Source organism: Echeneis naucrates, chromosome 10 (assembly GCF_900963305.1).
Source record: "Echeneis naucrates chromosome 10, fEcheNa1.1, whole genome shotgun sequence".
Lineage (NCBI taxonomy): Eukaryota > Metazoa > Chordata > Actinopteri > Carangiformes > Echeneidae > Echeneis > Echeneis naucrates.
The window spans coordinates 8,898,553-8,925,850 of NC_042520.1; the positions used below are offsets into that span (position 1 = coordinate 8,898,553).

The 27,298-nt window shown below is 39.3% G+C and overlaps 3 protein-coding genes across 8 annotated transcripts; 1 reads left to right on the forward strand and 2 right to left on the reverse strand.

The window, feature by feature from the left end:
* Positions 1-237: 237 nt before the first annotated feature.
* Positions 238-11,820, reverse strand: gsr (glutathione reductase). 5 transcript variants are annotated; one of them, XM_029512002.1, is made up of 13 exons: positions 11,786-11,820; positions 7,653-7,824; positions 6,552-6,578; positions 6,336-6,424; positions 5,071-5,140; positions 4,802-4,949; positions 4,637-4,691; positions 4,454-4,553; positions 4,104-4,358; positions 3,243-3,354; positions 1,355-1,486; positions 1,026-1,159; positions 238-874 (listed from the first exon to the last, which is right to left on the reverse strand). In XM_029512002.1, the coding sequence occupies exons 1-13, from the start codon at positions 11,803-11,805 to the stop codon at positions 725-727; spliced, it is 1,464 nt and encodes a 487-aa protein (XP_029367862.1). In that variant the 5' UTR covers positions 11,806-11,820; the 3' UTR covers positions 238-724. The 5 variants fall into 5 exon arrangements, with proteins under 5 accessions (XP_029367862.1, XP_029367859.1, XP_029367861.1 ...); XM_029511999.1 differs by lacking the exon at positions 11,786-11,820 and adding an exon at positions 8,190-8,658 and having other exon boundaries at positions 7,653-7,917; XM_029512001.1 differs by lacking the exon at positions 11,786-11,820 and adding an exon at positions 8,190-8,657.
* Positions 9,044-14,822, forward strand: znf518b (zinc finger protein 518B). The gene is made up of 2 exons (XM_029511998.1): positions 9,044-9,185; positions 9,548-14,822. Exon 2 carries the CDS (start codon positions 9,697-9,699, stop codon positions 12,202-12,204), a length of 2,508 nt encoding a protein of 835 aa, XP_029367858.1. The 5' UTR covers positions 9,044-9,185; positions 9,548-9,696; the 3' UTR covers positions 12,205-14,822.
* Positions 14,823-16,259: 1,437 nt separating this feature from the next.
* clnk (cytokine dependent hematopoietic cell linker) lies at positions 16,260-26,241 on the reverse strand. Of its 2 annotated transcripts, XM_029512360.1 has the most exons (18): positions 25,921-26,241; positions 24,148-24,188; positions 21,337-21,490; positions 20,230-20,279; positions 19,660-19,714; positions 18,595-18,645; positions 18,464-18,498; positions 18,362-18,372; positions 18,207-18,290; positions 17,915-17,939; positions 17,755-17,763; positions 17,618-17,642; positions 17,467-17,548; positions 17,361-17,377; positions 17,190-17,284; positions 17,023-17,100; positions 16,678-16,833; positions 16,260-16,589 (listed from the first exon to the last, which is right to left on the reverse strand). In XM_029512360.1, the coding sequence occupies exons 2-18, from the start codon at positions 24,148-24,150 to the stop codon at positions 16,437-16,439; spliced, it is 1,083 nt and encodes a 360-aa protein (XP_029368220.1). In that variant the 5' UTR covers positions 24,151-24,188; positions 25,921-26,241; the 3' UTR covers positions 16,260-16,436. The 2 variants fall into 2 exon arrangements, with proteins under 2 accessions (XP_029368220.1, XP_029368221.1); XM_029512361.1 differs by lacking the exon at positions 17,755-17,763 and having other exon boundaries at positions 25,921-26,240.
* Positions 26,242-27,298: the final 1,057 nt, after the last annotated feature.

A 27,298-nucleotide genomic window follows, 5' to 3' on the forward strand; every position in this document is an offset into this window, starting at 1 on the left:
TGGTCAAAAAAAAAAAACAACTTGTAATTCAGCTTTAATGAATGTAGAGGAGTGTCTCTTAGTTACTAATACAACTCTCCGTGTAAAAACATAAGAAAAGTGCTTTGTTCATCACCCAACCCATTCCAATTATAAAAATGAAAATAGGGAGAGGCACTGGTGGAGAGGCGTTACAACATACCACTGAACTAAAACAACAAAGGGCTTTTAGCAGAATAAAGAGAAGAGTCATAGTACTTAAGAAAATATCTGCAGGTTTATTGAATCCTTAGAACAGTACAGATGTTATTTTTTAGTGATTAGTGATATTATTTTTAGTGGTACCTTAAGAAGCAGCAGTGTTTGCAAAATTAATTGACAAATGACTGACAAATCAAACATGTATGCTGGAGAAAGGTCTTTTGTCTTCCAATCCAATCACTTGACAGCAATACCTGCAGGTCTATCACTTCCATTTCACAATCATGAAATGGAATCCAGTGCAGTTTAAGAAGGTCATAAGTCTCAGTCTTGGTCCATTTAGGTAAAAATTCAAAAATAAATGAAACACTGTGCATAAACAAGGTCATTAAATGAGAGATAATTAAAGTATATAGGTAGTTTCAGAAAGCAAGTCATCAAGATGATGCGAGAGAAGCATGGAGTGGTGTCTCTTTTGGTATACTTGACAGAGCTGCTGGTTGTATAGGGAAGCAAGTGTGGGGTGCGGGTGTTTGTGGTCACATTAACGCATTGTAACAAACTCCTCAGATGAGGTGGGGTGAATGGCAATAGTCTTGTCAAAGTCTGCTTTGGTAGCACCCATTTTGATGGCCACAGAAAAGCCCTGCAGCATCTCATCACAGCCCAGGCCCTGCATGTGCAGGCCCACCACCTGTGGTGAAGAGATAATTCAGCAAATCAAACATAAAGAAACTGTCAAACTTATGTCAGTTTAAAACAAGTTATGGGATATTTGAGACACTTTGTAAGAATTGCTGATTCTGCTTTGCAAAGCTGTAATCTGGAGGTAAGACAACTCTCACCTTCTCCTCTTTGCCCACACACACCAGCTTCATGATGCACTGACTCTTCCTGCTGGTGATGGCGTGATACATTGGTGTGAAAGAAGTCTTGTAAATCTTCACATTCTCTTTTCCTCTAGATTTAATTGCCTCCTCTGTGATATGAAAATTGACACATTACCTACAGCTTTGTGTAATTCAGCATTTCCATTAGATCTGTCATTCAGAGTGTGAATGTAACATGATGTCTATGTTTATTTCTGCCCTCATGAGATAATTCACAGATACTAGATGCCATAGTTCTAAAAAATTAAGTTGACTGACTGAATGACATCTTTGGGTCTACTCACCCTCTGTGAGGCCAACTGTGCCAATGGGTGGGTGACTGAACACCACTGTGGGAATACAGGAGTAGTCCAGCTTAGAGTCCTTCTTGCCCTCAAACAGTCTGTGTGCCAGCTTTCTCCCAGCAGCAATGGCAACTGCCAGAACATACAAAACATCACAGTTGAACTCCATAAGACAAAAAAAAAAAAAAAATCTTTGCAAAGGATTACACGTTCATCCCAAACGAGAAAATCCAGCACAAAGGAATGTTACTGTAGCCAGAGGTGGACCGAATACACAACTTCACTCGTTGAGTAAAAAGTAGCTTAGTCAAATTATTACTTAAGTAAACCTATTTGCTTATAAAATTACTTAAGCATAAAAATACCTCAGGAAATACAGCTCAAAGAGGCCCTACAGGAACCGGTCTGTGGAAAGGTCTGGTCTAGTCTCTGGGGGGGTTGGGGTGTCCGGTCTGCTCTCTAATCTGTAGTGGGTTCTGGTCTAGTCTCCAGTCAGTGGAAGGGTCTGCCTTTCCGTGCTGCAGCCCAGTCCATCAGTCACTCTAGGACAATTTAAAGTCACCATTTAACCTAGACATATTTGGGCCGGGAACTGAACCCTCAACCTTCTTATTGCAGGGCGACTGCGCTAACCACAACAACCCCTTGCTGATCAAGGTAGCCACAAAGCCTGTTTTTGTAGAGATTAGATGATGAAAAGTTTACAAACACAAAACAGGCTCAGCAATGCAGAACTATATAGAAATGTATGTTGATACTTGTGGCACATGAGATATTCTGCTAAAACAGCTGGTTAATGTCCACACAGCTCCACTTTAGGGGATCAGGAAAGAGGCAGAAAACTGGAGTTTAAATTTCTGCTTTTTTGCTTCCTTTTATATGGACATAATAAACACAGTCTCAAACTCTGGAGGTCTGTGGGGGTCCGGTCTCTGCTGGCTCTGCTGTGTGTTACCTCGTGTTGCTGTCTCTGTTATTCACCTTGATTAACAGACTGTCCTGTGTGCTCCATGTCTAGTTCCTCCTCTGCCTCCATTTATGATTGTACTTCTTGTCATAGATTCAGGATGACGGCAAAAATGGAGGTGAGAATTAGTGAGTTAGAGTCGCGGCTCCGCACTTTAGCTAGCTCAGCTTATGCTAATGTAGCTAGCTACAAAGCTAAGTCTCGTCGACGCTGGTAACTATGGTAACCATGGTAACTATCAGTCCGGGCTAAGAGGAGAGGCGGAGTACATCAGTAACATGGACCGGCTTTATTCAGCTCTTTTATTCCTTCAACATCACAACACAGGACTTTGATGGCTGCGTCGCCCACCGAGATTACTTGTTACTCCGAGTCATACAACAAACAAAATGAACCAATCGTTCACGAACGACACATCACTATCCAGCTCTACTTTACATCCCGCGACGTGCTTTTTCAGGTTGGAAGGCGGTTTGTTCGCGGTAAGCAAACATTTTAACTGAAAACGAATCCGTTTTGGTGTCAAAAAATCTTAAACATGGGTTTGAAATAATTGTTTCTTCCTCAATTCCTGCGCCACCGCCAAAGTTTCGTTTCGGCTTGAACACGACGTATGGCATGACGTAGTGCAGGTACGGCAACACGGTTGAGACAAACCAAACGCGAATCAGCGGAAGAAAAATCATCAGCTCATGTAAGCGCAGAAGCAGCAAGTAACGAGGGCATCAAAAGAAATGTCGTGGAGTGAAAAGTACAATATTTGCCCTTCAGATTTAGTGAAGTGAAAGTAAAAGTATCCCAAAATAATACTCAAGTAAAGTACAAATACTAAAAAAACTGTACTTAACGTACAGCACTCAAGTAAATTTACTTCGTAACTGTCCACCCCTGGTGGAATATGAAATATGAATGTGACTCCACCTGGTGTTAGAAGAGCTTTGCCACAAACATCTCCTACAGCATAGATCCCTGGTCGACTGGTGTTCTGAAACTCATCCACAATGATATGACCTCTTTCATCTGTGTCCACCCCCTGCGAACAGAGAGAAAAGTTATGTAATATTATAAGTTAGCTGGAACATCACATTTATCATTGAAGTTCTTTGAAAGTCTCCACTGTTTAATGTGATGACAACACACTGTTCTCCATATTACAGGATCGACAATGAAAAACAGACGTCTGAATAATGACAGAAAAATCTACTAATTCCACTTCCTGTCAAAGGAAACCCTGATAGCAAACTTCTCTCTGCCTGCTGCCTTGTGGTACCATAAATAGAGTTAACCTTATCTGCCCTTTAATCCGTTATTGATTTGCCTGTTGACCCAGAGCTAACAAGCATTTCACATGCGCCAAAATTTCACTAAACAAACAACATAGAAAAGACTACTATGTGACAGCTATCTAATCTTGTCTCCTGATTATCACTTATCATTAATCTAAGATGATCACAGCTATTTCCAGATCCTTTTTAACTAAAGGTGTTAAATGATTAAACCTTTACACTGCCTTATGTAAAGGATTAAATTAACAATGTGTTTTAGGCAAAAATAAAGACCTGGTTCAAAATTGATCTGCAGTGCTGCTATAATCCATGAGGAAAATTAAGCATCCAGCATGAGGTAATTCCCACTGCAGACAGTAAGTGGTGAGATGAAGTCTGTAACTGGTCTATCACTTCATCTCACGTGTTGATGCTTAAATCATTTTGTCCATGGTGGAACAGCTGCCTTTCACCAGCCAGTTTAAAGTAAGCAGAGGTTTCATTAGCAGACTGTTACCATCGCGCCAATGTTCAGCCCAGAGATGTTTGGCTGCCTGCCGATGGCCCAGAGAAGACAGTCCACCTCCTGGATGGTGCTGGTCTTCTCCTCATCATTCTTCTTCTCTGGATCTTTGGTGACTATTGTCACTTCCAGGCCCTTTTCTGATTTACACACAGACTTCACCTGAGAGTTCTTCCACAAATCAATCCCAGTGTTTTGCAGTTCTTTGGTGCAGTTTGCACTTATGAGGCTGTCAAAGTTCCTCAAGACCTGGGGAGAGAATACAAGAGTAACACAAGTGCATCCCTGCACAGTGCTGACAGTCATTCAGTTTATCGTTAACTGTGATTTTAGGTATTTCTTACTCCTGTTTGTCGAATAATGAGGGAAGTCTTGGACCCCAGGGTGGAAAGGATCCCTGCCATTTCGACTGCAATATACCCAGCACCCACAATCACAGTGCGCCTGTTAGGAACACAATCGTTAACTTCCACAGACTAATTTACTTCATGTTATTAAATACTACAGAGATTATATGATGAGCTTACTTTGGCAGAGTTTCAAGTTCAAAAAAGCCATCACTGGTAATGCCTAGATTTGCTCCTGTAAAAATTTCCAATTTAATAGTTTCATCAGTCTCATTTTAAAGGGTAAAAATAACTATAAAGATGAGAACTGTTTCCCAATGAAATCTAAGAACACTGTTTTAGTACCTGGAATTTCTGCATCACTCAAGACTGAAGGGAGCCCTCCAGTGGCAATAAGGATGTGTGGCGCGGTATACTTTCTTCCATCGACCTCCACAGTTGGCTCAGGGTCATTTGTAAACCTGGCATGGCCTTGGATAGTTTGGATTTTAGCCTGTAAGGAAGTAAATGTCGTAAATTTATCTGCCAATAATTTTTTTCAACTGAAATGCTGTTAATGTGAAATATGAGAAAATAGGTTTATAATTATAAAGATGGCATCTATATGGAATTACCTTGTCAAGATTGTTGCGATAAATGCGATTGAGGTGACTAACATAAGCATCCCTTTTGGCCTTCAGTGTTCTGCAAGCATAAACACAAATATATCCTTTTTTTTTTTAACTCAAGACCTTGCAGTCAATTATCTAAAGGTTGCACGCTCATGAAAACATTTAGTTGGAGGGCACAGACAATAATGATTCCCTGGACTTCACTAAAGGGATGACTATCACTCTTCAAAAGTAAATTTCCTCCTTTAGTGTTTAGATGGTTGTGGTGAACAGCCCTGTCTAACTCACCAGGTATTTACCTGGGTTAAAATGTGAAGGCACAGAGTATGATTCACATCATTTTCACTCGTCATAAAACCTTTCAGTGCCCTCTGAAGTCACATGGATGCATTTTCATCCTGGAAGACTTTGCTGTCCGTGGCATATAAATGTGTCTTCACATGATAAAAGGTGATCACTCAGAACAACTTTGTATTGAATTGCAGTGACCAACCCCTCAAAAGGGGGCAAATGGAACCAGCCCCCAACAGCATAACCAAATCGCCTGCAAAAGGTCTGCAGCCGTCTTTTAGGGATATCATTCTAGCACCCAAAGCATTTCCTGCAACAACGTCCAGCACCATCATAGCCACCAGTAATATGATACCTCTGTTGTAAAGATGTGTGGCAGTTGTTTAAACAAACACACTCCATAATGTGGAATAGATTGTAGGTCCTACAATGACGTGGATGGACAAAATCAAAGAAACAACTCACAAAATAGTACAATTTCACACCATACCACAAACCTTCTCAGCGATAACTAAATATCTGGTCTACTTTGAAATTTTGAACCAAATTCAGTTCAAATTATTTTCAATGGGTTATTTTTTGTATTGTTGTACTTTTAAAATGCCTTAGCTTGTCCAATCCATGCAGTGTTTTTAGTCCTTGGCTAATGTTTTCAGTGTTGCTGAAAGCCACTCCTTCTACGGGTTTATGTTACAACCTCACCCTGACTACAGTGTGATTTTCAAAAAGATAGAGAAGTAGGCTAAAGTGAAGCAACAGTAGAGTACAGTTTGAAGGGCTGTGCTGTGAAATGAATACCACTTTGTTCCAGTAACTGCCATCCAACGGTTTACATAAGAGCTCATTGTGGCCCCCCCTCCGGCAATAAAAAAAAAAAAAAAAAAAAAAAAAAAAAATTAAAATTAAAAAAAAAAAAAAAAAAGGCGGGGGTGGAGGGGGGTAAATGAACAAGGAAACCAACAGATACTGTAACTTACTCCCAGCTGAAACGAACATTTCCAGTGTCAAAGCCGTAATCACTGTGATCATGGAGATACTCAGCATGAACTGCTGCGTTCCACATAACCTGTTAGGAGAGGGAAAGATACTGCGTCTGACTTCTGCTGAATCTTGATGAATACAGTTACAAATTATTATATCACTGAGTTAAACTCAGTTTCATTGTTCTTTCAACAAGGACAGAAACACTGTACCTTTTTGGGGACACAGCCAACATTGACCTGAAAAAATAGTGAAAGAGAGATTTAAATCAGAGTCTGCTTGATTAAATAGTGTCTAAGTACATGTAAAGTATGAAATTAGAGCTCTGAACTGTAATTCCAAAGCAGATTACTATATTAATAGTGTGTTGCGGTGTTAAATGAAAGTACCCTTGGTTAGAATGTCATCTTCCATACAACTTATAAAGCTGGGTGATGTGGCTTGGACAAGTATAACTATTTTAATATAATTATTTTCCCACATAATAAATAATTGTGTCATCACAATATTGTTTCATGTGTCCATAAACGTATCTGAAATCATCTGAGCAGTAATGAATGTCTGAATTGGGTTTTCACAAGCAGAGACAAGTCTCAATAACTCATTTTGTTGTGTTTTACATCTCAAATCATCAAACTAAAATAAGACACAACATGATCACGTTATTATATTACTACAACCCCAGAAGTCAATAAATGGGCATACAATTTTTGTTATTGCCAGACAACCTTTGCCCAACTAAGACTGTGCAGACATTGGATTTAATAATCGATGCCTAACCTTTTTGACATATGATTTGTACTAAATTTTGCGAGGTGAATCCATTTCCTTATTTGTTGCAAAAAAGGAGGAACCTGCTTCAATCAGCAGAACTTTATTTTCTTATCAACTCAACTGCAAAGTGAATGTGAGGTACAGAGTGGACTCACAAACATGAACAACGTGCAATACACAATACATTATCTGGCAAAAGTATCTTCTACAGAAGCTGCTGCAACTTCAGAGCGCAAAAATATCACCTGTTTAAAGAAACTGTTATTATTATTATTATTATTATTATTATTGTTGTTGTTGTTGTTGTTGTTGTTGTTAGTAGTAGTGGTCGTGTGTATTTGAAATCGTCAGGTGTTGTGTAGTCACAGTGGGTCAGGGCTGGGGAGATGGTGGTGGTTCATCGACTGGGACACGTCAGATTTGTAACAAACCCACAATGTTTCATACAAAACAAACTTCCACAAGCTTCGGAGTGAGCGGCAGTAAAGCGACAGTAAGCTGGGAGGAGAGCGCTCGTTTCGGTTTGTTGTCTTACTCACGCAGGTACCTCCGAGTTTGTGGCTCTCGATCACCGCGGTGGCCGCTCCGAGCTCCGACGCCCTCCGAGCCCCGGCCAGACCTCCAGACCCGCCGCCGATCACCAGGAAGTCGAAGCGGGTGGCCTGTGAAGCCGCCCGGTCTGAGGCCATGTTTCGGCGGATCGATCCGTGTCTACCAAAAGACGACAAAAACTGCTTTCTGCAGATAAACCAGCGCCAAGGTCGCATCCGGGTTAGCTGGGTGAAAACTGCCATAACCAGGAAGCTGGTCGGTGTATGAGTCGGACGGACGGGGAATGGGAGGGTCAAGAGAAAGCCAATGCTGTGTCATTATGAATTACAACAATGGTGTGTAAATCCCAGAAACGGTCTTCACAATGGTCATGATGATCCACACATGAGCTCCACTGCAGGGAGGGAGGGGGGCTTCAATAACAGACGGAGATCAGGGCCCAATCCGCAAATATTAAATTCATTGGAAACACCTGGACACTTGTGATACAAAGAAGGAGGGGTTTTTATTTTGGACGGACTCACCTCGGTAATGTCACTGCAGGAGCAGGGAGCCGTCTGCAGACCCTGCACAGCATGTTTTCTGTTTTCAGGCTGACGGCCCTGGGGTAGCCCCCTGGTGTTGTGTTGTGTTGTGTTGTGGTGTGTGTGTGTGTGTGTTTCTCCTTCTCCGGAGTGTGTGAGCAGGCTGAGGCCGGAGTCCTCAGTCCTCAGGGTGATGTGGTAGATCTGCTCTTAGCCTCCTCTTTCCCCCGATCAATCACTGTACATTATCCTCCTCTTGGCACTGATTGTGGTGTAAATCTCCTCATGTTGTTGTAAGGCCGAGCCGGAGTAACTCGGAATAACACACACATCCTGTGTGGCCGGATCGAAAAGCAGGAAAAACGTGATGTTGGATGAATTCAGAAGAAAACGGCCTGAGCTGTTTAAAATGAAAAGGGTGATGGTGGAAGTTGTCATTTTTGAGGGCAGGAATAACGTGGATAACAAACAGTAGCTTTACGTGTTTTTGGAGGAGATTGTGAGATCAGCGTAAACGATACATCTCATTATTCAGTGTTTACGTTGTGCTTGTTCAGGAATAGCACTTACGCTGCTTCCAGCTCACCAGTCCGTCAAGAAAATCTAAGTTAAACCTGAAACTTCCGGTAAAAAGCTTTCAAACTTAAATATCACGTCAATAAAAATATACATCACTGGATTATTTTGCAGAGTAAATAATCGAAAGTACATTTAATTATTATTCTGTGGATATTAAGAGTAAATGAAAAGGGTACAAGTTATAGGATCAGCTTTAATTTAACTAAAAACCTTTATTTTGAAGGCATTAGCAACTATTTTCCGGGTTTGTTTTCGCTAGCAGCAAACCGCTAAGTGGCTAATGCTAACATGAAAGCGACTTGGTTGGTCGTGTTGACAAGCGTCAGTATCGCGTCCAAAGCAGCGATTTTAAGCTATTTAATCACTTGAAATACAAACAACAGACCACAGGAATCTATTTCACAAAACCCAGAGCAGGTACGTTTGAGTAATTTGTCCCTGAAGCAAACATAAACAATAGAAATGCGGGGCGTCGTCTTTGAAGCCCCTTAGTTTTGGGCCAGTTGGGGCCTTTTGCCTCCGTCCAAAAGAGGCCAGCAGCGGAGACATGAACAGACGGACACATCTAATGTGGTTCATCACTGTGTGTGTCGATGGGATGGAAACCAGTGAAATGGACAATAAACTGCAGCAGGCGCAGTAAATGCTGCAGGAGCTATGGAGGGTGGGGGGGCGGTGTTACGGGCCTTGTGTTCATGTTAGCACTGAGATCTGAAAGGCTCATTCAGACTTTAATTGCTGACTCGTCTTTCCATTGAAATCTCACTTTCCTTCCGCAGGACACAGGTGAGCACTTTGTCAGTCTGCGGTTTCGTCGAGGTTTCGCTCCCCTGACGACCAAACGCTGGTTGTCGGGCGACGATGGATGTTTGTTTCGGTGTGTAACTGCAGCCTGCTGCCGGATGATCGGTAGACCCCGCTGCTCACCATGAAACCGGTCGGTTATCAAAGCATGCCATCATCTGTGAACGGCGGACATCAGACCATGCCCCTGGATCACGTTTTAAGCACATCAAATGTGATGTATTGTGAGAAATGTGGATTCCCTTCGACAGACGCCACAGTATTAAAGAAACATATGATCGAGCACTTGGGAACAAGGTTTTACTGCTTTTATTGCAACAATGTCTCCTTCAGCGAGGCAGAGTTAAATGCACACCTGAAGCAACACACTGCAAAATATCCCTTCAAATGTCCTCACTGTGGACAGGGGTATATGAGGCGGCTGTGCCTTGTGAAGCACATTGAGCGTCTACATAGTAAAAACATCAGTCAAGGACCTGCTAAGCCCGGCATGACTAAAATTTCTCATGTGCCTGTCTCCAGTGCCTTATCAAGTGTGCCCACCGCTGATCCATCTTCGGTTCGACCAGCTGTGAGGGTGACAATACCGACCCCGAGTGTGCCTGCTGTCAGACTCCGTAAAGATGACCACCGCGGGAAAACACAGGACACAATTTTATCGAATGGCACGAATGGAAATACAGAACTTTTTTCCCCTTTGAATGGACTCACTCAGCACAACAGGGCTCTAACAGTTTCTCTTCCTGAGGAAGTCTCAATCCCTGCAGGCTGTTTGGTTGAAGTTGTCGAGGTGAAAACTGTTAATGGGACAAAGGAGCTAAAGCTGAGGCTTGTCACTCAACAAGAAAATGAGTCTGTGATAAAAGACACAAGGACCGCAGTCTCTCAAAACACTCCACTGGGAAAGCCATTGTCATCCACATCCAACCATCCAAAGACAGTGAACTCTGTGAGTATGAGGTCGTGTACAGTAAGCAGTAAACAGTGTGAAACCAAGACGGTGAATGTGGAGCATCCTGCTGTTGTTCCGGTCAGTGTTTCCAAAAGCCTCCTAAATCAAGCCAGCAAGGAAAAGAGTGGATTCAAAAGACCATCACAAGAAATAATCAACTTGGAATGCAACACAATCATTCCAACCAAGCTTCCCAAAAGTATCCTCAATCCTGTAAGAGATGGAAATAGTAGGATCAGAGTTACACAAAGAGAAGCTGGAAATCTCAATCCAGCTCCTTCGAGTGTTATCACCTCCAGAGTTGCCAACAGGTTGTCAAGCACTCTGCATCCAGATAACATGTCAATAAGTGTTACACAAAGAGTTGTCGAGGAGAGGAAGAATTTAATTCCAGAGCATTCCCAGTGTTCTCCAGTTCGGAGAGTAAGAGACTCAAAAATCATTCCTCGAGATGTGTCGACCACTGTGAAGTTGGAACCAGGGGAAATCCGCCTCAGAAACAATATTGCTTCAAAAATTATGAAGGAGGCAGTGGGCTTGAACCAGCAAGGTCTGAAATCAGCCTCTCTCTCTCTGAGTGTCCCCTTAGCTGCAGCTGCCCAAGTGAGGCCATTAGCCATTTTATCATGCAAGGATAATGTTGTCGAAAATCATTCTTTTCCAACACACAGGACTCTAAACGAGCACTCACCTGTCAAAGCCCCTGTCCTTTCTAATCACACAAACTCAAAGATCTCAACTTGGACGCAGGAAGTGAGAACCAGCGAGAGAGTGGGAGAAGTGGATATGCCAGAACCTGAGGGGTTTCCAGTAATTTCCTCTGTGTTTTCATTAAGCCAACAACCAGAGGAGGCCCAAGGCTCCATTCAGCCCCTGGTAATGGCTTTGCGTGGCATAGTGATGGATAAAAGTAACACTTCTGGCTCTACACCTCAAGATCACATCGATATAAGAAACACCACGGAGCAGGTGAGGGAGGTGCCGACATCAGGGTACTGTGCTCCAGTTGCTCCAAATGATGAGTCATTTATCTGTGACCCTTCACTGACAGAGCATACCACTGACTCTGTAAAAGAGGAGACTCATGATAAGGGGATCCAGCACCCGCCTGCACCGACCAACAACCATTTTCACGTCAAGATGGAAAAAAATAGCACTACACCAAAAGTCAGTAATGAATGCTGTCACCCTCCTGTTTCCACAACCTCGACAGACCAGAAATCTGACTCTAAAATTGCTGCATATGCGGACACATCTGTACCTGTAGAGCCTCTGCAGCATACGCCAAGAAGTGAGCAGGACATCTCCTCCAAGTTCCTCACTGTTTCTCTGAAAAGGGTACAAGTAGGTGTGTGGAAAAAAAGCAAGAAAGCACTCAAACTTACAATATCCAAATGTAAGACTCGTTTACCAGTGGACACTGTAAGTGACTGTGCAGTTATATACCTGATGCCACTGAAGGTAGACCAGTTGGTGAAACGGCCAGGCCCCAACCAGCCCGTAGTGGTACTCAATCACCCAAAGCCCCGGACCGCCGTACAGGGAGCAAGAACAGATAGTGTTACTAACACAGGAGCGTCTGAGGTGGTTCCAAAGTGCCAAATCTTAAAAATGAGGCTGAGCAAAGTGATGGGACAGAAATATGAGGTAATGGGGTGCACCGTTAGAATTTTTCCATGAATTTATTGGACGTGTCACTGTAAAGAAGTGTACATTTCTGTGGAAATAACTAGTATTACGAAGAGATCCTGCTTACTTTAAAACTTACACAATATTTCCATCCATAAGATTTAACACTGAGCATCGTTTTACGTTTGTCTTTATAGGCATGGAATATGGATTATTCAAGTGCAATGCAGTTTGACTGCTTTGGGTCATTGAACATGTGCCATCTGCTGTAATAGATTTCAGTCAGTAACACAGATAAGAACTTTTAAAGGAGTTTGAGGAACCTGTAGAGTCAGACTCAGTCAGAGTTATGGCATTAATGCATGCTGTTTATTTGATATCTTTTTTTTTTATATATATACGTGTATATTTTTTTTTGCATCTGTAATGTTTGACAGTGTATCAGGCCCCTCTTTATGATGTAACCCCAAATAGCTGTGAAATATTCAGCTCATTTCATCTCAGTTTGTCTAAAGGGAATTCAGAAAAGTGCCATTAATGATAGAAACAAAGCCAATCAGCCAGTTTTGGAAAAAATATCAATGGGGCATCAAGTAATGCTCAAAAGTGTTAAAGTCATATTAGCTGAGTGCAAAGGAAAGGAAGACAAAATGTCCCATGTCTGGTTTCATATATCAGCATGAAATGCATTAGTAAGGATGTATAAACAAAACCTCCAAGGCTGTAAAATGTTCTGCCTCTTTGTCGGTGCCCCAGTTTCATTGTCTGTTGTGTGGATAGCTCATTGTGTAGATAATTTTGCAGCGCTTTGAGAGTTACATCCAAATATTGCACATTTCAACACTGATTACATGAGACGTATAACATATCAATGCTTCTCCACTTTTGGGCTTTGATATTTCTGAGAGATTTAAGTTAGTGTTTTATGGTTAAGTGTTCTGCAACCTCACTTGGGTGCTGGTGAGATTCCTTGTTTGACAGTGCATTCAGGCACTTTTTGCAATCTCATGTATTTGGGAAGTATTACATAACATTGTTATAATTTTCAGGTGTTCATCAGTCATTACTAAGCACATTAAATTAAGTGGACCAATAATAAAGATGCCACAAGTTGTAGATAGTTTTTTTTCTACGTCCATTTGCCTGTTCTCCCTGTGTGTCTCCCTGTGTCCTGTAGGTACGTTTGGACTCTCCCCACGTTCCAAAGACATTCAGGTCCACTTATTGTTTGTCTGACCCTCAAAAAAGTGAAATTCCACAGCTAATGGATAGATCAATGAATGGAGGTTTAAATAATAGAAGACAGACAAAGACACCAGCATTTGTTTACATGTTGAAAATGAGAAGTGGACGTTCGACAGCGAAAAATTGGGTATTGTGAAAGAAGTCGTGTTCATTGGCCATTCACTTGAATGTTCTGTTCAACTTGAATGTTGAATGCCAACATTAGACCAGGAGTACCTGAATGCACTGTTTAGTTTTGGTTTCTGTGAAGCTTAGGCCTAACCACACTAAAACAAATTAGTGAGAAAGTAGCCATTAAATGAGAACTCATTTAATGGCTACTTTTAAATTTAAAATTCTGCCAAAAGAGGAAGACTTAAAGGGCAGAAGCTGTCTTAAAGAATTATCGTGAATTTTTAGATTGTTCTTTGTCATGTTAACCTGAACTTTACTATAACGGTATACTTTGATATCATTTTTACCACATTACATGTGTATTTTCACGGCTTTGGATGAGTAATTGATATCAGTTGTGACTATTTAAGCTCATGGCTTAGAACCAAGTGTTCCATAAATCCTCTTAGACCACTGTTTTGTCTTTGTGTCGTACAGTTTGAACTGTTGCCATTATTCAGAAAAAATGAGGTCCCTTAAACAAAAATCAAACAGGTTTATTGAAAATACTTTGACTGTGGTGATTCTTGGGCACTCACAACCTGCGAAAACTGTTGTATATTTATCACAGAGCGTCAGTCCTGGTACTTTGCAGATCTGTTTCTCAGCGGCAGCATTAACACCTGTGTGTTTTTGTTTATGACATCATTATAATGAATGAAATGCTAGACCTATGATTACATTTATAGGTTTTGGTTGCCCGGAGTTTTTAATGTGTAAATACTTTTTGGTCAGCCACAGATTTTATTGTGTAAATAACTATGACTACAAAGTGTGATGACTGGTGTTAATCAGTAGGGAATGGTTAACATTCCACAGCCTCTTCTGCAACAAATTATGTTGTTTTTTTTTTTTTTACATGGCAGTGTTTTAAGCTGCTGTGCAGTCTTTGTTATATATGTTAATTTGAATTGTATTTAACTTTTCAAAAATCTTTAATTTTCATTGATTCCTCATTTGTGTGAGAATTATTAATGTTGCAGTTCAAATTGTTCTTTGGTTTTATTACATTCAGTGTTCATCATTATTGTGTTGCCATGCTTTTATAAAAAATGTGTAACTAGTCTTTTTCATTTCAAACAAAGTAAATATGATAACAATTTATATGGCTTCATCGAATTTGTTAACATCACTGTATCAAAGGGTCATAATAAAATCTTTCCTGTCATAGACAGGACAGGTTTCTTACCAAAATGCTGAGTCTCAAGGTCTCTTGGAAAAAAATGTGAAACTGGAGCAATTCCATGCTCAGCCATAACGGTCCTTTGTCATAGAAGAATAAAAACTGAAATAAAACAAAAAATTTGATTAAAACACAGGTTACTGATAATATACTGATAATATATATGGATCCTTGTAAGTTGATGATGAGTCGGTCAACACAAGCCTCTCAGCTAAGAATCCAGCCATCAACAAAAAGGCTTACAAGACTGGAAAGACAACCGAGCTCCAGTGTTTATACACACACCGACAATTAACAGAAAAAACGACCTTAATATTTGCTGAGATTGTGTCATGAAAATACTGTATTTCCCACTTGCAGTTAGGTGGCTCAACAAAAGCTCTAAAGCATTGATATCAGCAGCTAAAGATGAGGTTACATTTTAGGTTAAGGTTAATTAAATGATTTAATATATCATCTATATTTTAATAGTAAATAATTTGGATTCATAATCTAAATATCCACAGTAACTAGATGTCATAAATTGAGTAAAAAATACAGCAACTTAAATGAAGTACCTTCAAATTATACTGAGGAATAGTACTTGATTAAATGTAGAGAATTAGCTCTGAAAACACACCAGGTACTATTCTATGAGTACAAAATCAAAGGGCTGTAGCAGGACGCTGGTGGTGCAGTAGGCAGAGCTCCCTCCCCATTAACAGGCCTCAGGTGCTGGTTTGGTTCTGGCTGGTTTCATTTGCCGCGCCCCCATTTCCTGTCACTCTTCAAGCTGTCCAAACTGATAAAGCCAGAAAGGTCACAAAAAATCTTTACATAAAAAAAGGCTGCAGCAGATATCCAGCCTGGCTTAGTCAGAAGCTATTAAAACAGTTCAAAGAGAGGACATGTTGATTTATTGACACTAAAATGTCTCCCTTTTTACTCCTCCTGACAACAAATTATCAAATTGATAGGAAACAGAGACAAAGGGCCCTTCTCTCGTAAACAGACCAGCTTTTAGCACATCACAGGTGATGTATGGCAAGGTCAGAGGTCAAATGCTCAACGCCAGAGGATCAACCAAATGGACACAAGGCAAAAACTACGTCAACAAACAAAATCTGCACTTTGGAATTAAAATGTAATAATCAGTTGGAGTTGCTGGCAAACTAGTAAGTACTGATTTACACTTTCTAAAAGGTCATCACAAAGTTGAATTTCTGAGGTTTTCACTGCCAAAATTAAGTGAGTCATGTGAAACTATAAATGTTAACAACTAATGAATCAAGTCAGCAGTTATGTTAATTAGCTGTTTATGGATTTATATTGCTCCAGTCAATCTGTAGCCCCTTTCCAGCATTTTCCACATTGTGGTGTAACTCCATACATGTTTTCAGGTATTGTAATCATTATATGCAAGAAATAAGGGCCAAATGGGCATCACTAGATGCTCTTCTGGTTTCTAAAGTCAGTGAGCTTTATTTCTCAGACAACTTTATCTGGTAGAGGGGAGGACAGGCAACTGGAAGTAAAAAAGTAAATAATGCATGCAACTGAACACATGTAATTATACAAATAGTATCTTTAATTAAAAATAACTAACAGATTAGCTGAAAATAAGAAAGAAAGTTGCAGCCCAAAATTAAATGCAGTTTTATTGACTGAGGTAAACATTTTCCTACTTGGCCATATACACAGTCAGCATTATGTTGTGCTTGTATTATTCTAGCAGCTGGTCAACATCCCTCCTTGTTACTGCACATGTAAGCACACAGTTTTCTGGGTATTTGCTTCCTGATATATTTCTTCCACTGATGAGTATTATTGGGAATATGGTGTGAAACTTGACGATGTCTGCCACAGAATCGAACATCTGAGGAGAAATTACATATTTCATTATCGTGTAATATAAATAAAATAGGAGTGCTTGTTGAATGAGCCTTATGAATTCGTCCACTCACATCCTTTGACCGTTGTCCTGTTCCCAGGGCGTACTTGCTGGCGCTCTCAATGAACCGAATCTTAACATTATAAACCTTCTTCTCATGATAAACAGCCAACACCAAGGGTTCACTTTTGGTGTTGTTGGAGCAGTCACGTACCAAAAATGCCCCATCCTAATGTTGGGAACCACAAAAAGGAAGACTTGTCCTTGATTTGCAGTGGTATAGATAATAAATTATACAGAGTAAAGCAGTAATGATGATCTCTTCTCATGCTTATAAAGAATGTGCATCTCCCAAAATGTCAAACTTTCACCTTTAGAGGTGTTAAGTTTCATTTTGAATACTTCCATGTGGAGATACCTTGTTCACCAGGTGTAAGGCGTGCTCAGCATCTGCTCGATTACATGGCCCAATGTACCAGTCTTCTTCACGGTAGGTCTGCCAGCAGAGTTCAGTGATCAGAGGTTTCACAGCTAAAATCTAACTTATATTTTCCATTACTCCTTAGAAATGTGCCTTTTTTTTACCTGTTGAGGCTTTTCCCTTGGAACAAATTCATGTTGGTCAAAGTCTTCTTTAGTTTGGGGCCATTCGTGGTGATGGTGTTTTGATGGCACCCTTTCTTTAAGCAGATGATAATGTTGACTTATTTATTTTGTTGATGTATAATTACATTGATGCGCTGTAACATTACTTACCTAGGTTTTGGTGTGACCTATTTAAAGAGAGATTTAGCATATGTAACTTGCACATGGCCCAACATGAATAACCATCCTGTAAAAAGACAGACAAATAAAATCTCACCTGATTTCTATTTGAGTTTCCAGATCCAAAGAATGTTTTACGTTGAGGTGTAGAACTGGGACACTTTCTGCTCTCTTTTGACCTAAAATCAAATGTATTATTACAGCTGTGAAAATATTTTTCAACAAAATTAAGTTATTAAGTTACTGACCTGCCACAAATGGACTGAATTCTGCCTGTTGAAAGTAATGAAGAGACAATTACATCAAAACAACACACTACGACAGAAAAGAGTCCTTTTTTTGTCCGAAATAACACACATTAAATCAGCATGAAAAGCGTCATTACCTGGCTGCACTTTTGAATGAAGTGGAAGAGAATAGAATAGAAAATATTGCAATAAACAACTCAGGCAAAAAAAATAATAAATAAATAATAGACATAAAGAAAAGAATACATTTTTGTTTTTTTCCCATGACGATTGAATGATGGTGTAGACATTACTTACTTTCCTAGCTGCCTTCTGCTGTCCACTAAAAAGAAAGTGATAAAAGTATATCACAAAATGACAATAGGCTTTTTCAAAGAAAGTCTCCCACCTTTGATGTGACAGTTTTTCTAACCACCAGATGGCATTGTTGCTACATTGTACGATTGAATAAGAGGGCCTGTCACACTGGGACAGGGGCCAAATTGGGGCAGAGTCAGCTACAGCAGAGGAACATCGAACAACCACAGTGTAGACAATCACTGCTAAAAGGGATTAACCTGTTTGTTCCGAGGGAATAAACAACACTCACTCGCTCCCGGAGGACTTGTCTAGAGTCAGTCCAGACAGGTGATTCACTAGCTCCAGTGTAGACGGCAGGGGAGGTGGAGAGCACCTGGAGGAACACACACTTCAGCCTTCAGCCTTCAGCCAATGAATGAGGTGAATACATGCAGAGCAAAATACCTGTGTGAGCGCTGAGAAAAAGGAGAGAGAAGCTATCAGCGGTGTAATGAGTAATAAACACATCTGTGGTGCATCTGTGGTGCATATGGCACAGGTGTGTACCTGGATTCCTGGCAGCACAGGTAGGGGTCGCAGGTCTGTAAGAGCAGCATGTTAGTGACAGGGATGCTAACACACCAACCCCACACAGGTCGGCTGTCCTAACTTAAAACTAAGTTGTGTATTTGTGTTACCTAATGGGGTCTTTCTCCTGCCAGGCTTCAGATCTCTATTGACTGCAGGTCCTGTGATTTACAAACAACATTATGTGCGTTTACTGAAGTTGCTACTACAAGCACAAATCAAACATCCTGGTAGGGTTACGGCTTTGCTGAATGGAGTATTTGTTTATTAGTTGCATTGCACAGATTTACTACAGAGAACACATTATGATGTGTTCCTCCCTTTTTTAAGGTTAGATTTTTGAACAACTACAAAAATTATTCCTATTATTCTTATCCATATATAGTTATATAACATATTTCTTTATAAATATTTAAATTATTATCATGTTATAATTACATAATAAAAACGTTTTGGACACTATCACAATACAGGATTGTGGTTTGTGAATTCTTTTGGATAGTGCAGCCATCAACAGCCGCTTGCTTTAATTCCATATAGACACTTCACAGACCTATATTCACTCACCCTTTAGCTCTGCCTTTCATCTCCAGCAAAAAGTGACATAAATATCTGGGTTTTCAGCTGCTGGTAACAAGAACTTTACTATGTTCACTCACTTGTTACTTAACACTCTTCAGGCTGTTGTGTACAGAGGTGTATCAGAGCCATTTTGCTAAAAGCAATGTTCAACTACAAAGGTTTAAAAGACTGAACTGCGCTGAATGCGCTGCAGTACAACACAGCACAATGAGCTGGAGGTGGTTTAAAAGCTTTGCTGCAGACCTGTAAAATAATGCCAGGGTTAATGCAGCTTTAAAGGACCCTGTCTAACCTTTATCAAGCAGCAGTCTGTAGAGCAGAAAAGCTTCAGCTTAGAAACAACTCACATGTGTCTCGTAGGCAGAAATTACTAATATTAGCTGATATCAGCCTCTGTTGACAAGTCTGAATATAACAGCAGTTTCTGAAGATCTGTGCTACAGACTGTGTATTGAACTTTTCAAATGCAGAAGAAGGCAGAGTATTAATTTTTCAAAGGTAATAGCGATATAGTAGATTTGAACACTTTTTTCATAATTACTGCTGCAGCATGCCGCAGTACACAAAACTAATGGAACATTCTGTCCCTTTACCTATGATTTGTGGCAGTTCTCTGTGGGGGCGTCTAGGGACGATGATGGAGTTACCCTGAAAATAAAAATATGTCAGTGGAAAATTTATTTATACATCATTTAAGAGATCCAGACATTACAAAGCTTTAAGACAGACAGACAGACAGACAGACAGTCAGTCAGTAGATCGCAGACAGACAGTCAGACAGACAGACAGACAGCAAGGTAGACAGTCAGTCAGTCAGACAGACAGACAGACAGGTAGACAGACAGACAGCAGACAGACAGTCAGACAGCAGACAGACAGGTAGACAGACAGACAGACAGGTAGACAGACAGTCAGACAGACAGGTAGACAGACAGTCAGACAGACAGGTCAGCTAAGCATGGAGTTGAAGTGAAATGCACATAAATTAGGTGATCACATGAATAAAACAATCTGTTTGTTGAATTACATTTGTTTTCCTTCAGCTGTGGAGGTGAGTACATTTATTTGAAAAAAAAAAAGGAGTAAGAGGAAGGAAAAAAAAAAAAAAAAAAAAAAACACACACCACACAAATACAAACCAAAACACCAAATAGAAATCTTACAGTGGAGGGCGATGAAACGCTCTGAGCTGATGACCTTGGAAGATTCCTGTCTTGAAAGGAAAAGAAACAGTGATCGCCAGGTTTTCATCACTGAGAGTAAAGACAGGCACTTCAGTTTGTATAATTCTTGTAACTGGGCTGCTGCCAGCCCCAGCAGTATGCTGCAGCAACACACTGTATTGATCAGAGAGGGAGAACACTCCCAAGTGTGAACAAATTTAAAAGCCACATCCAGTGTGAAGTTGTCGACATGCCGCTGTGAGGCCCCTGGCTGTGGGCCACATCCATGCAGGAGAGTAAAGGGAGTCTATTCATGCTACATGCCTCCCTCCCTCCCCCTTCAGCTCCTGAATAATCGTAATCCCTTGCAGTCTGACTAAGCCAACAGATGGCTCTAGAGACCCACCAGCAGATCATGCTTGCTCAGCATGGGCTCTCTCGCAGATCCACACTTGTCTTCTTCCTCTTCTCATCACAGTCTGCAGTGAGGCTGTTCTTTTTATTTAGCATGCACTTCATTCCGCTTCACTTTAATTATGCTCTCCAGAGCTTTTCTGAGAAGTGAAACACGCTCACCCTCATTGTGTCAACTACAATGTAAACTCGTCCTTCACTTAAGTAAAGACAAGTTTGTGGCATATTTAATTCTTATAGGATATTATAGTCTATTTGTGAACTATTTTATGTGGTCTATTTTTATACACTGAAGGCAAAGAGAGATTAAAAGAATGAGAGTGACACAGTTCCTCCATTATGAAACTCAGGTGGCAATTTTGTGGTTTATCATTGTTACTTCACTTTGTTTTTGACATTTCAACATTGAACGTGGCTAAAAATAATGCTCAGTGCTAAAATACTGATGTTAAAGAACTGATCAGCTGAACCTCCATTCTTATGCAGTGAGTAAATTAATATTCATGGTTTTTATAAATGATTTTCTAAGAGTAAACGTAAGAAAAACAGACCAGATCCAAGAGAAGCAGAAATAAAATGAAACTTAAAAAGGAGTGAAAAGGAGCAAATTCCATTAACACCCAGAACCTGAGACATAAAAATCAAAGTCTAGATGAGCTCAGAAAAAACAGGCAGCAGTGTTTTCTTCTCTACCTGCATACTCTCTTTCCTCGTTTATGGGTCTTGCAGGAAGTATGCACACTTTCAGCATTTCCTCCTGGTCATCTACCACATCGTACTCAGGCTCCATGTATTTGCTGTTGTTACCACATCTTTGATTCCTGTTTCTGTCTGTTCTGTTGCGATCCTGTGGAGAGGAAACTGCAGCTTTTTGATACTGAAAGTACAGCATGTATAATGGATAACCTTCATAAACCTGACTTTGAAAAAACAGATTTATTTTTTACTTTTCATTTGCATGAGGCTTAGCCCTTTTGTCAGATATTACATCACAATTACAGAGTGCAATATGCAATCCTACAATGTGTCAGAAGGCAAAGAAATCTCCATCTGTCTTAACAATGAGCTCTTTGAAATGAATAGCTCAGCATGACAATAGGATTAAGGAAAAAGACTGCTTTTAATAAAAGTGTGCGTTCATTTACATTTTGGACAAACATTCTGCCTTCAGGGAAAGAGAATCTGTTAAGCTTGCAATCATTTTGGAGCCCTGCTTTTTATATCACCTTACATACATACATATATATTCAAAGTTAACATATTGTGTTGTGTCAGAGCCTGAGCTTTTCGAACGCAGATAAAGACAGGAAGCTACAACGAAGTGTTGCAACATAGCCCACTGCTTGTCTCGCCAAAGTGTTTCCTTTTAAAGTATATACACATTTATATTCTGTTACAGGTGAATGGTGACAGTCTGTGAGAAAGTGTGAGAAACAAATGTTTCTATTGATTCACGTGACTTTTTTGTACCTGTAAAGAAGCTAAAAATGTGTGACATTAAGTATGAATAAGCTAACAATGGGTGCACCAATAATGGTAATTTTAAACCAGCTGCTCTCATTTGTGTAAAAGCTATGAGGAAATGAATGTTTTTTGTCTGACAGATTCACTTTTACCATCAGGCACTGATGTAACACTCAGTTATGATTTGAATATCTGGTCAAGGGATGGATGCACAGTAAGTACGATGATCACATGCAGAATTTGTTTTAAAGGATGATTGGTTGTGGATGTGAAAGATTTTTTACTATTTATCCAGTTTATTTAACCAAGGCGACTAAATTATTGAGAGAGGAATAAAGGGGGCAAAAAGGCATTCACGTAAAACACCAGTGGACAAGATTACATTAGCATCCCTTGTAAGCATTGTTTAAACTGTGTTTGAAATTCTGATATGTTGAACTAGCTAACTTCCTTAATGGGCTACGAGACAGAAATTATGGCACACACTGTCAATTGAGAGTTTTCAAGTGTTCAAGATTTAATTTTGAAGTTATATGCTGTCAAAAGTTTTCATGATCCAAATACTGGATCTCAGATCTAGCACTTCAGAAGTTTTCATCTGCAGTCTAAATGCAGGTGTAGCTAACTTAGGTCTTTAGAGCATTATTGCATCAATTGAATGCTTGACTCCAACGCGTGTGTGAATTGTATCCATCTGCATTACAAGAACACAGCACAAAATGGCTGTGTGTGATTTGTAAGGGGCAACGTGAAGATAAATTCAGAGAAAACACTCCATAGCAGGTGTCATTGCCCTACCCTGCAGTTATAACAAACACAGTTCAAACAGATATTTGACATAATGACTGGTTTCTCTGAAATTTTCTGTGTAAATTAAAGATGCTTCATCACTGTCAAATATTTCACTATCAACACCGTAACAATGTGCTGTGTATTTACGATGTATTTAAAACAGCATCTTACTGCAGTTTAGAATAATTGAAAATTTGTTATATATTGATGTGAATTAATGGTTAAATCATTCCTTTTACAGTGAATAAACAGTCATCCCTCGCAGGTAAATGAACAGTTTCTGTTGGGTTAACAATAACAACCTGTATTTTCTGTCATGTGGTTAAAAGAGGGGACAGCAGGAGTCACCAGCAGGTCCTATAAAGGAGGTAAAGATTTTTTTATCTCTTGAAATTGTCAGTGTCCAGCTCATATTTTGATTATTCAACTATAGATTGACAGGTCTGTTTATGAGGTCAGGTTGCTAAGATTGGTAAGACAAATTCTGTAGCTAGCTTGAGCTCAGTAAGCCATAAATGTTTTTTCTCACCTTTGTAGAGTTAGATTGATTTTAAAGTTCTAATTGTTATATGGAGTTAGTTAAAGTTACTAATTAAGTTATGAGTTAAGTTATAAATTGAGGGCTCTGTCAGTTCTGGTCTTGGTTCTTAAAAACATTACTGTTTGTAATGTCTCCTCTGTGCTGCGCTCCTCTGTCTCCTTCACCAGTTAGATGAGGATCCCGAATGACCCATAATACAACAATACACTGTAAAATGGCACTGTTATTCTACAGTCTTATACTGTAATCCAAAATACAGTATTATCCTGTCAAAATAAATTATAATAGCACTGTAAAATACAAGTAAAATACAGGCATCCTTACTGACAGTGTCAAGTCTCTAATGTGTGTGCGAAGTTTGTCCATATTCAGATCTTATTAGAATTCATATAATTAAATTAGAATTAAATCTGATTTGTTTGGCATTAGCAATAATTCTAATTCTCCCTCACATAACAATAAAATATATTAATCTCATGAGCAAGAGTGAATTTGAGAAGTGACTCTTCAATTCACTTCATTAGGGTAAAAAAATAAAAAAAGGAAAATTGATGCGCCCAAAAACAATAGTTGTACATTATGGTGAAAACAGAACAGAAACACGATCTTTGATTATTTCTCTGCTAAAAGGTAATTATCAGTTTCTCCTGGGAACATTCATGTGGAACCAGCAGGGAAACTCTCTGGATGCAGCTGCCATAACTCACCATTATAACTGCAGACTCATGTCCGTTGCCTCTCTCTGCAGCTAACGAGGGGGTGAATAAAAAATGAAAAACATCATTAGTTTGGTCTTACATTAAAGGCTGTGGACCTCAACATGGGTTGTCCTCGGACTTTTTTTCCTCCACAAGTATATAAGCAGAAGAATTAAATGTTCATATACAAATTAACTGGTTTTTTACTTTAATTGAAAAGAATATATCTGAATTTACTGTGAAACAGTTTTGTTTTTTTATTTACAGATTGATAATTTTTTAAGTGACATAATCCCCTGGGTTGTGAAAAGGTCCTGCTGCAGACACACATCTTAAACATGAAATAACTAATCGGATATATTTGGACAATTGTTGCGTTATCATCGGCAGTATTTTTCTGTTAACTCAACTAAGATTTCCATAATAATGTACTGACTGAATTTGATCATGGTCAGGTTTAATTCAGATAAACGTCTCTGTGACTTCTTGAGAACTTGTCTGATTTCAATAGTTTTTCATAAATCATTATACGCCTCATAAAAATCATTATGAATCTGTGACGCATTAGTTTAAAGGCTTGGGGGGGAAAAAAAAACAAAACACTGAAATTATATTTGATGACTGAGCTGAACAAAAGTTGACATCTATAAATTTGTGTATCCTATGGGCATGTTAAGACTTATTGTCCATTTTGAAAATCTTGCCTGCAGGCATGAGGAGAGGAATGATTGTCAGTTCTTTTATCTTAGGGTTCCTTTGGCTGTGAAAGGAAAACAATACAGGAAGTAGAAAGGAAACCTGTCCAAAATAGATGTTGTGATATTTAAGAAAAGCCTTGTAAAAGTGTCAGCTGACATTACAGGCTACCAACAGATGGCCCTGAAATGAAGACTCAATTTCAGTATTTGGTTTTGGACTGTGGTCCAACAGTCAGTGGAGCTGTCTGTCTACTCACAGAGCTTACTGGGCCAAAGGAAGTAGTAGTGGATGATGCAAATAAAAAGAGATTAGATACATGGAGCTAGACTTAGGTTGAGCAGTTAGTCTGGAAAATAAATTTGCTTAATGGAAATTAGGTTCAAAGGATTTGAGGCAACTCAAACCACCGGACTGCTTTAAGAATTTGTGACCCGAGTTTGCCTCAAAGAAATATCATTTAAAATTGAGTATAAACTCAGTCTTTGCAGAGAATTATATCAGAAATATTTCAGGTATTGGGACTGTTTTCCATTAAAATCAATTTATAGTTGTCAATAATATACTTGCTGGTGCTGAAGTAGATATTTATCTGGTCCATCAATCATCTATCAGTTTGTTCTGTGACAGCAAACATATATTTATACCGTACTTCTGCAATCCAGCACCAGATATGTCATCTCTATCATCTCTTTTCTGAATCAAAATCAAATCCATCAAACTGTCAACGCTTGACCTTACCACCAAAACACACATCATTTAATGTTTGCGTTTTGCTTGTGAGAATATTTTATTTTTTAAATAACTGAATATAATTTTTTCAAAAAATTCCCCTCAATACATAATTCACAAACTCATTTCATATATGATGAGTTTTACTGTACAATAAAATTTATATACATCAAATCTAACTTTGAATAGCAACCATTACAAGCAAGATTTATTTTGACATTTTGATCTCTTTCAATTAATAAATAAAAATAAAAAACAAAACATAAAAATTCTAACCACAGACTTGCCTCTTTGCCTCTCTGGTCTGTCATAGCTTTCACACACTCACAAATACAACAGTTTAATGGGACTTACCTTTTCGGAAGAAATGCACAACATACACATTCAAAACAGTGGGTGTGCAGAAATTCCTGTCTACTGATGATGGAAATACAGACCAAAGTAATCCTTTTGTCTCCTGAATACATATAAAAACTTTTTGGCTGCTTTAAGTCAGTCTGAGTTAAGCAGCCCACTCCAGTAACCAAGCATAACTTCCTGTGTGGTGACTAACTGGCCTATAACAAGGACTTCACTTGCTTTAGACAGTAACAGGTTTGCTCACGGAGGTGTTTCCTATTGTGCATCTCACTTCTGTCTTTGTAAGCCTAAACACAATATTTTAATGCATTGCTTATGATCTTGTTCCCTTTTTGTGTGAAACTTGTGTAGCGCTTACTTCTTTGTCAACCCCCTGACATATGAAAAGTCCTTGATGCTCTTGATCACAAGTTATGCCCTCAGTGTTTCCTGTTCTCACTTCTACCATGCAGCATGATACTATTTTCATGCAATAACTGTACACAAATTTTAAAGCCAAAATCAACTCTTGTGCTTCAGCAAATCTGGCCTAGATCATTTGAAAATCTTGGTCAAAGGACTCTGTCGATGCTCCAGGTACTTCACGTTATTCAAGCAAATAACAGTTTCAAATCCGCTCTGGCGTTTGTAAAAGGAAGCAGGGTGACATTTTCTCTTTTAATTAGATCATCATCTGGTTTAACCTTTCAAAGTTACAATTCACAAACACTTGAATAATTACACTGCCAATGAATAAATATATATATATATATATATATATATATATATATATATATTTATTTATTTTTTTTAATCAAAGTTTTGGTTTTTTTCATCTTTCAAGTGAATAAATATCAACATGGTTTGTTAATTTCAAGGTGATGGTTGTATGCTTTGCTGACTTGGACCCACAAAAAGCAAAATACAGTGAAAGACACTGAACTCAATTTATTAGCAGTTATACAACAGCTCAAATGAGGCCGAAAATCTGCTGAATCGTGCTGGGAATATTTGCAGAATCAGCCTTGAAGCTTGTTTTATTGGCCTTGAAAGGAGGCAGACAGATAGTAGTTACAGATTAAGTGTTGCTTACGCTTATTTAAGACCTCACAGCCAGTGTTATATAAGCTTCTTCCTCTGACCTCAAAAAGCTGTGACTTCAGCTCACTAGAGATTCTTTACATCTTTTTTTTAATCTTAAGGGATGAGGAAAACTTTATGGGTCACTCAGGCCAAATATAATCCATTTAAAAGAAAAGCTGGATTTCTCTTCCATACCTCCAGCTGTCAGCTGTCTATTCTATTACTGCAATCCGAAAACTAATACAGATTTACCAGTCAGGTGTTAATAAATATTGTGGCGGTTGAGGCACATTGGCTTTGACTTGAATTA

Excerpts from the sequence above, each read along its gene's own strand:
- gsr (XM_029511999.1), bottom strand. The coding sequence starts at position 8,242 with ATGCTGTGCAGGGTCTGCAGACGGCTCCCTGCTCCTGCAGTGACATTA. Across the intron at positions 5,141-6,335 it reads AATGTTCGTTTCAGCTGGGA|AACACTGAAGGCCAAAAGGG; the intron begins GTAAGTTACAGT and ends TTATGCTTGCAG. Across the intron at positions 1,487-3,242 it reads CAAAGCTCTTCTAACACCAG|TTGCCATTGCTGCTGGGAGA; the intron begins GTGGAGTCACAT and ends ATGTTCTGGCAG.
- znf518b (XM_029511998.1), top strand. The coding sequence starts at position 9,697 with ATGAAACCGGTCGGTTATCAAAGCATGCCATCATCTGTGAACGGCGGA.
- clnk (XM_029512360.1), bottom strand. Across the intron at positions 20,280-21,336 it reads CGAGGAAAGAGAGTATGCAG|ACAGGAATCTTCCAAGGTCA; the intron begins GTAGAGAAGAAA and ends TTTCCTTTCAAG. Across the intron at positions 17,101-17,189 it reads CAAGGGAAAAGCCTCAACAG|ACCTACCGTGAAGAAGACTG; the intron begins GTAAAAAAAAGG and ends CTCTGCTGGCAG.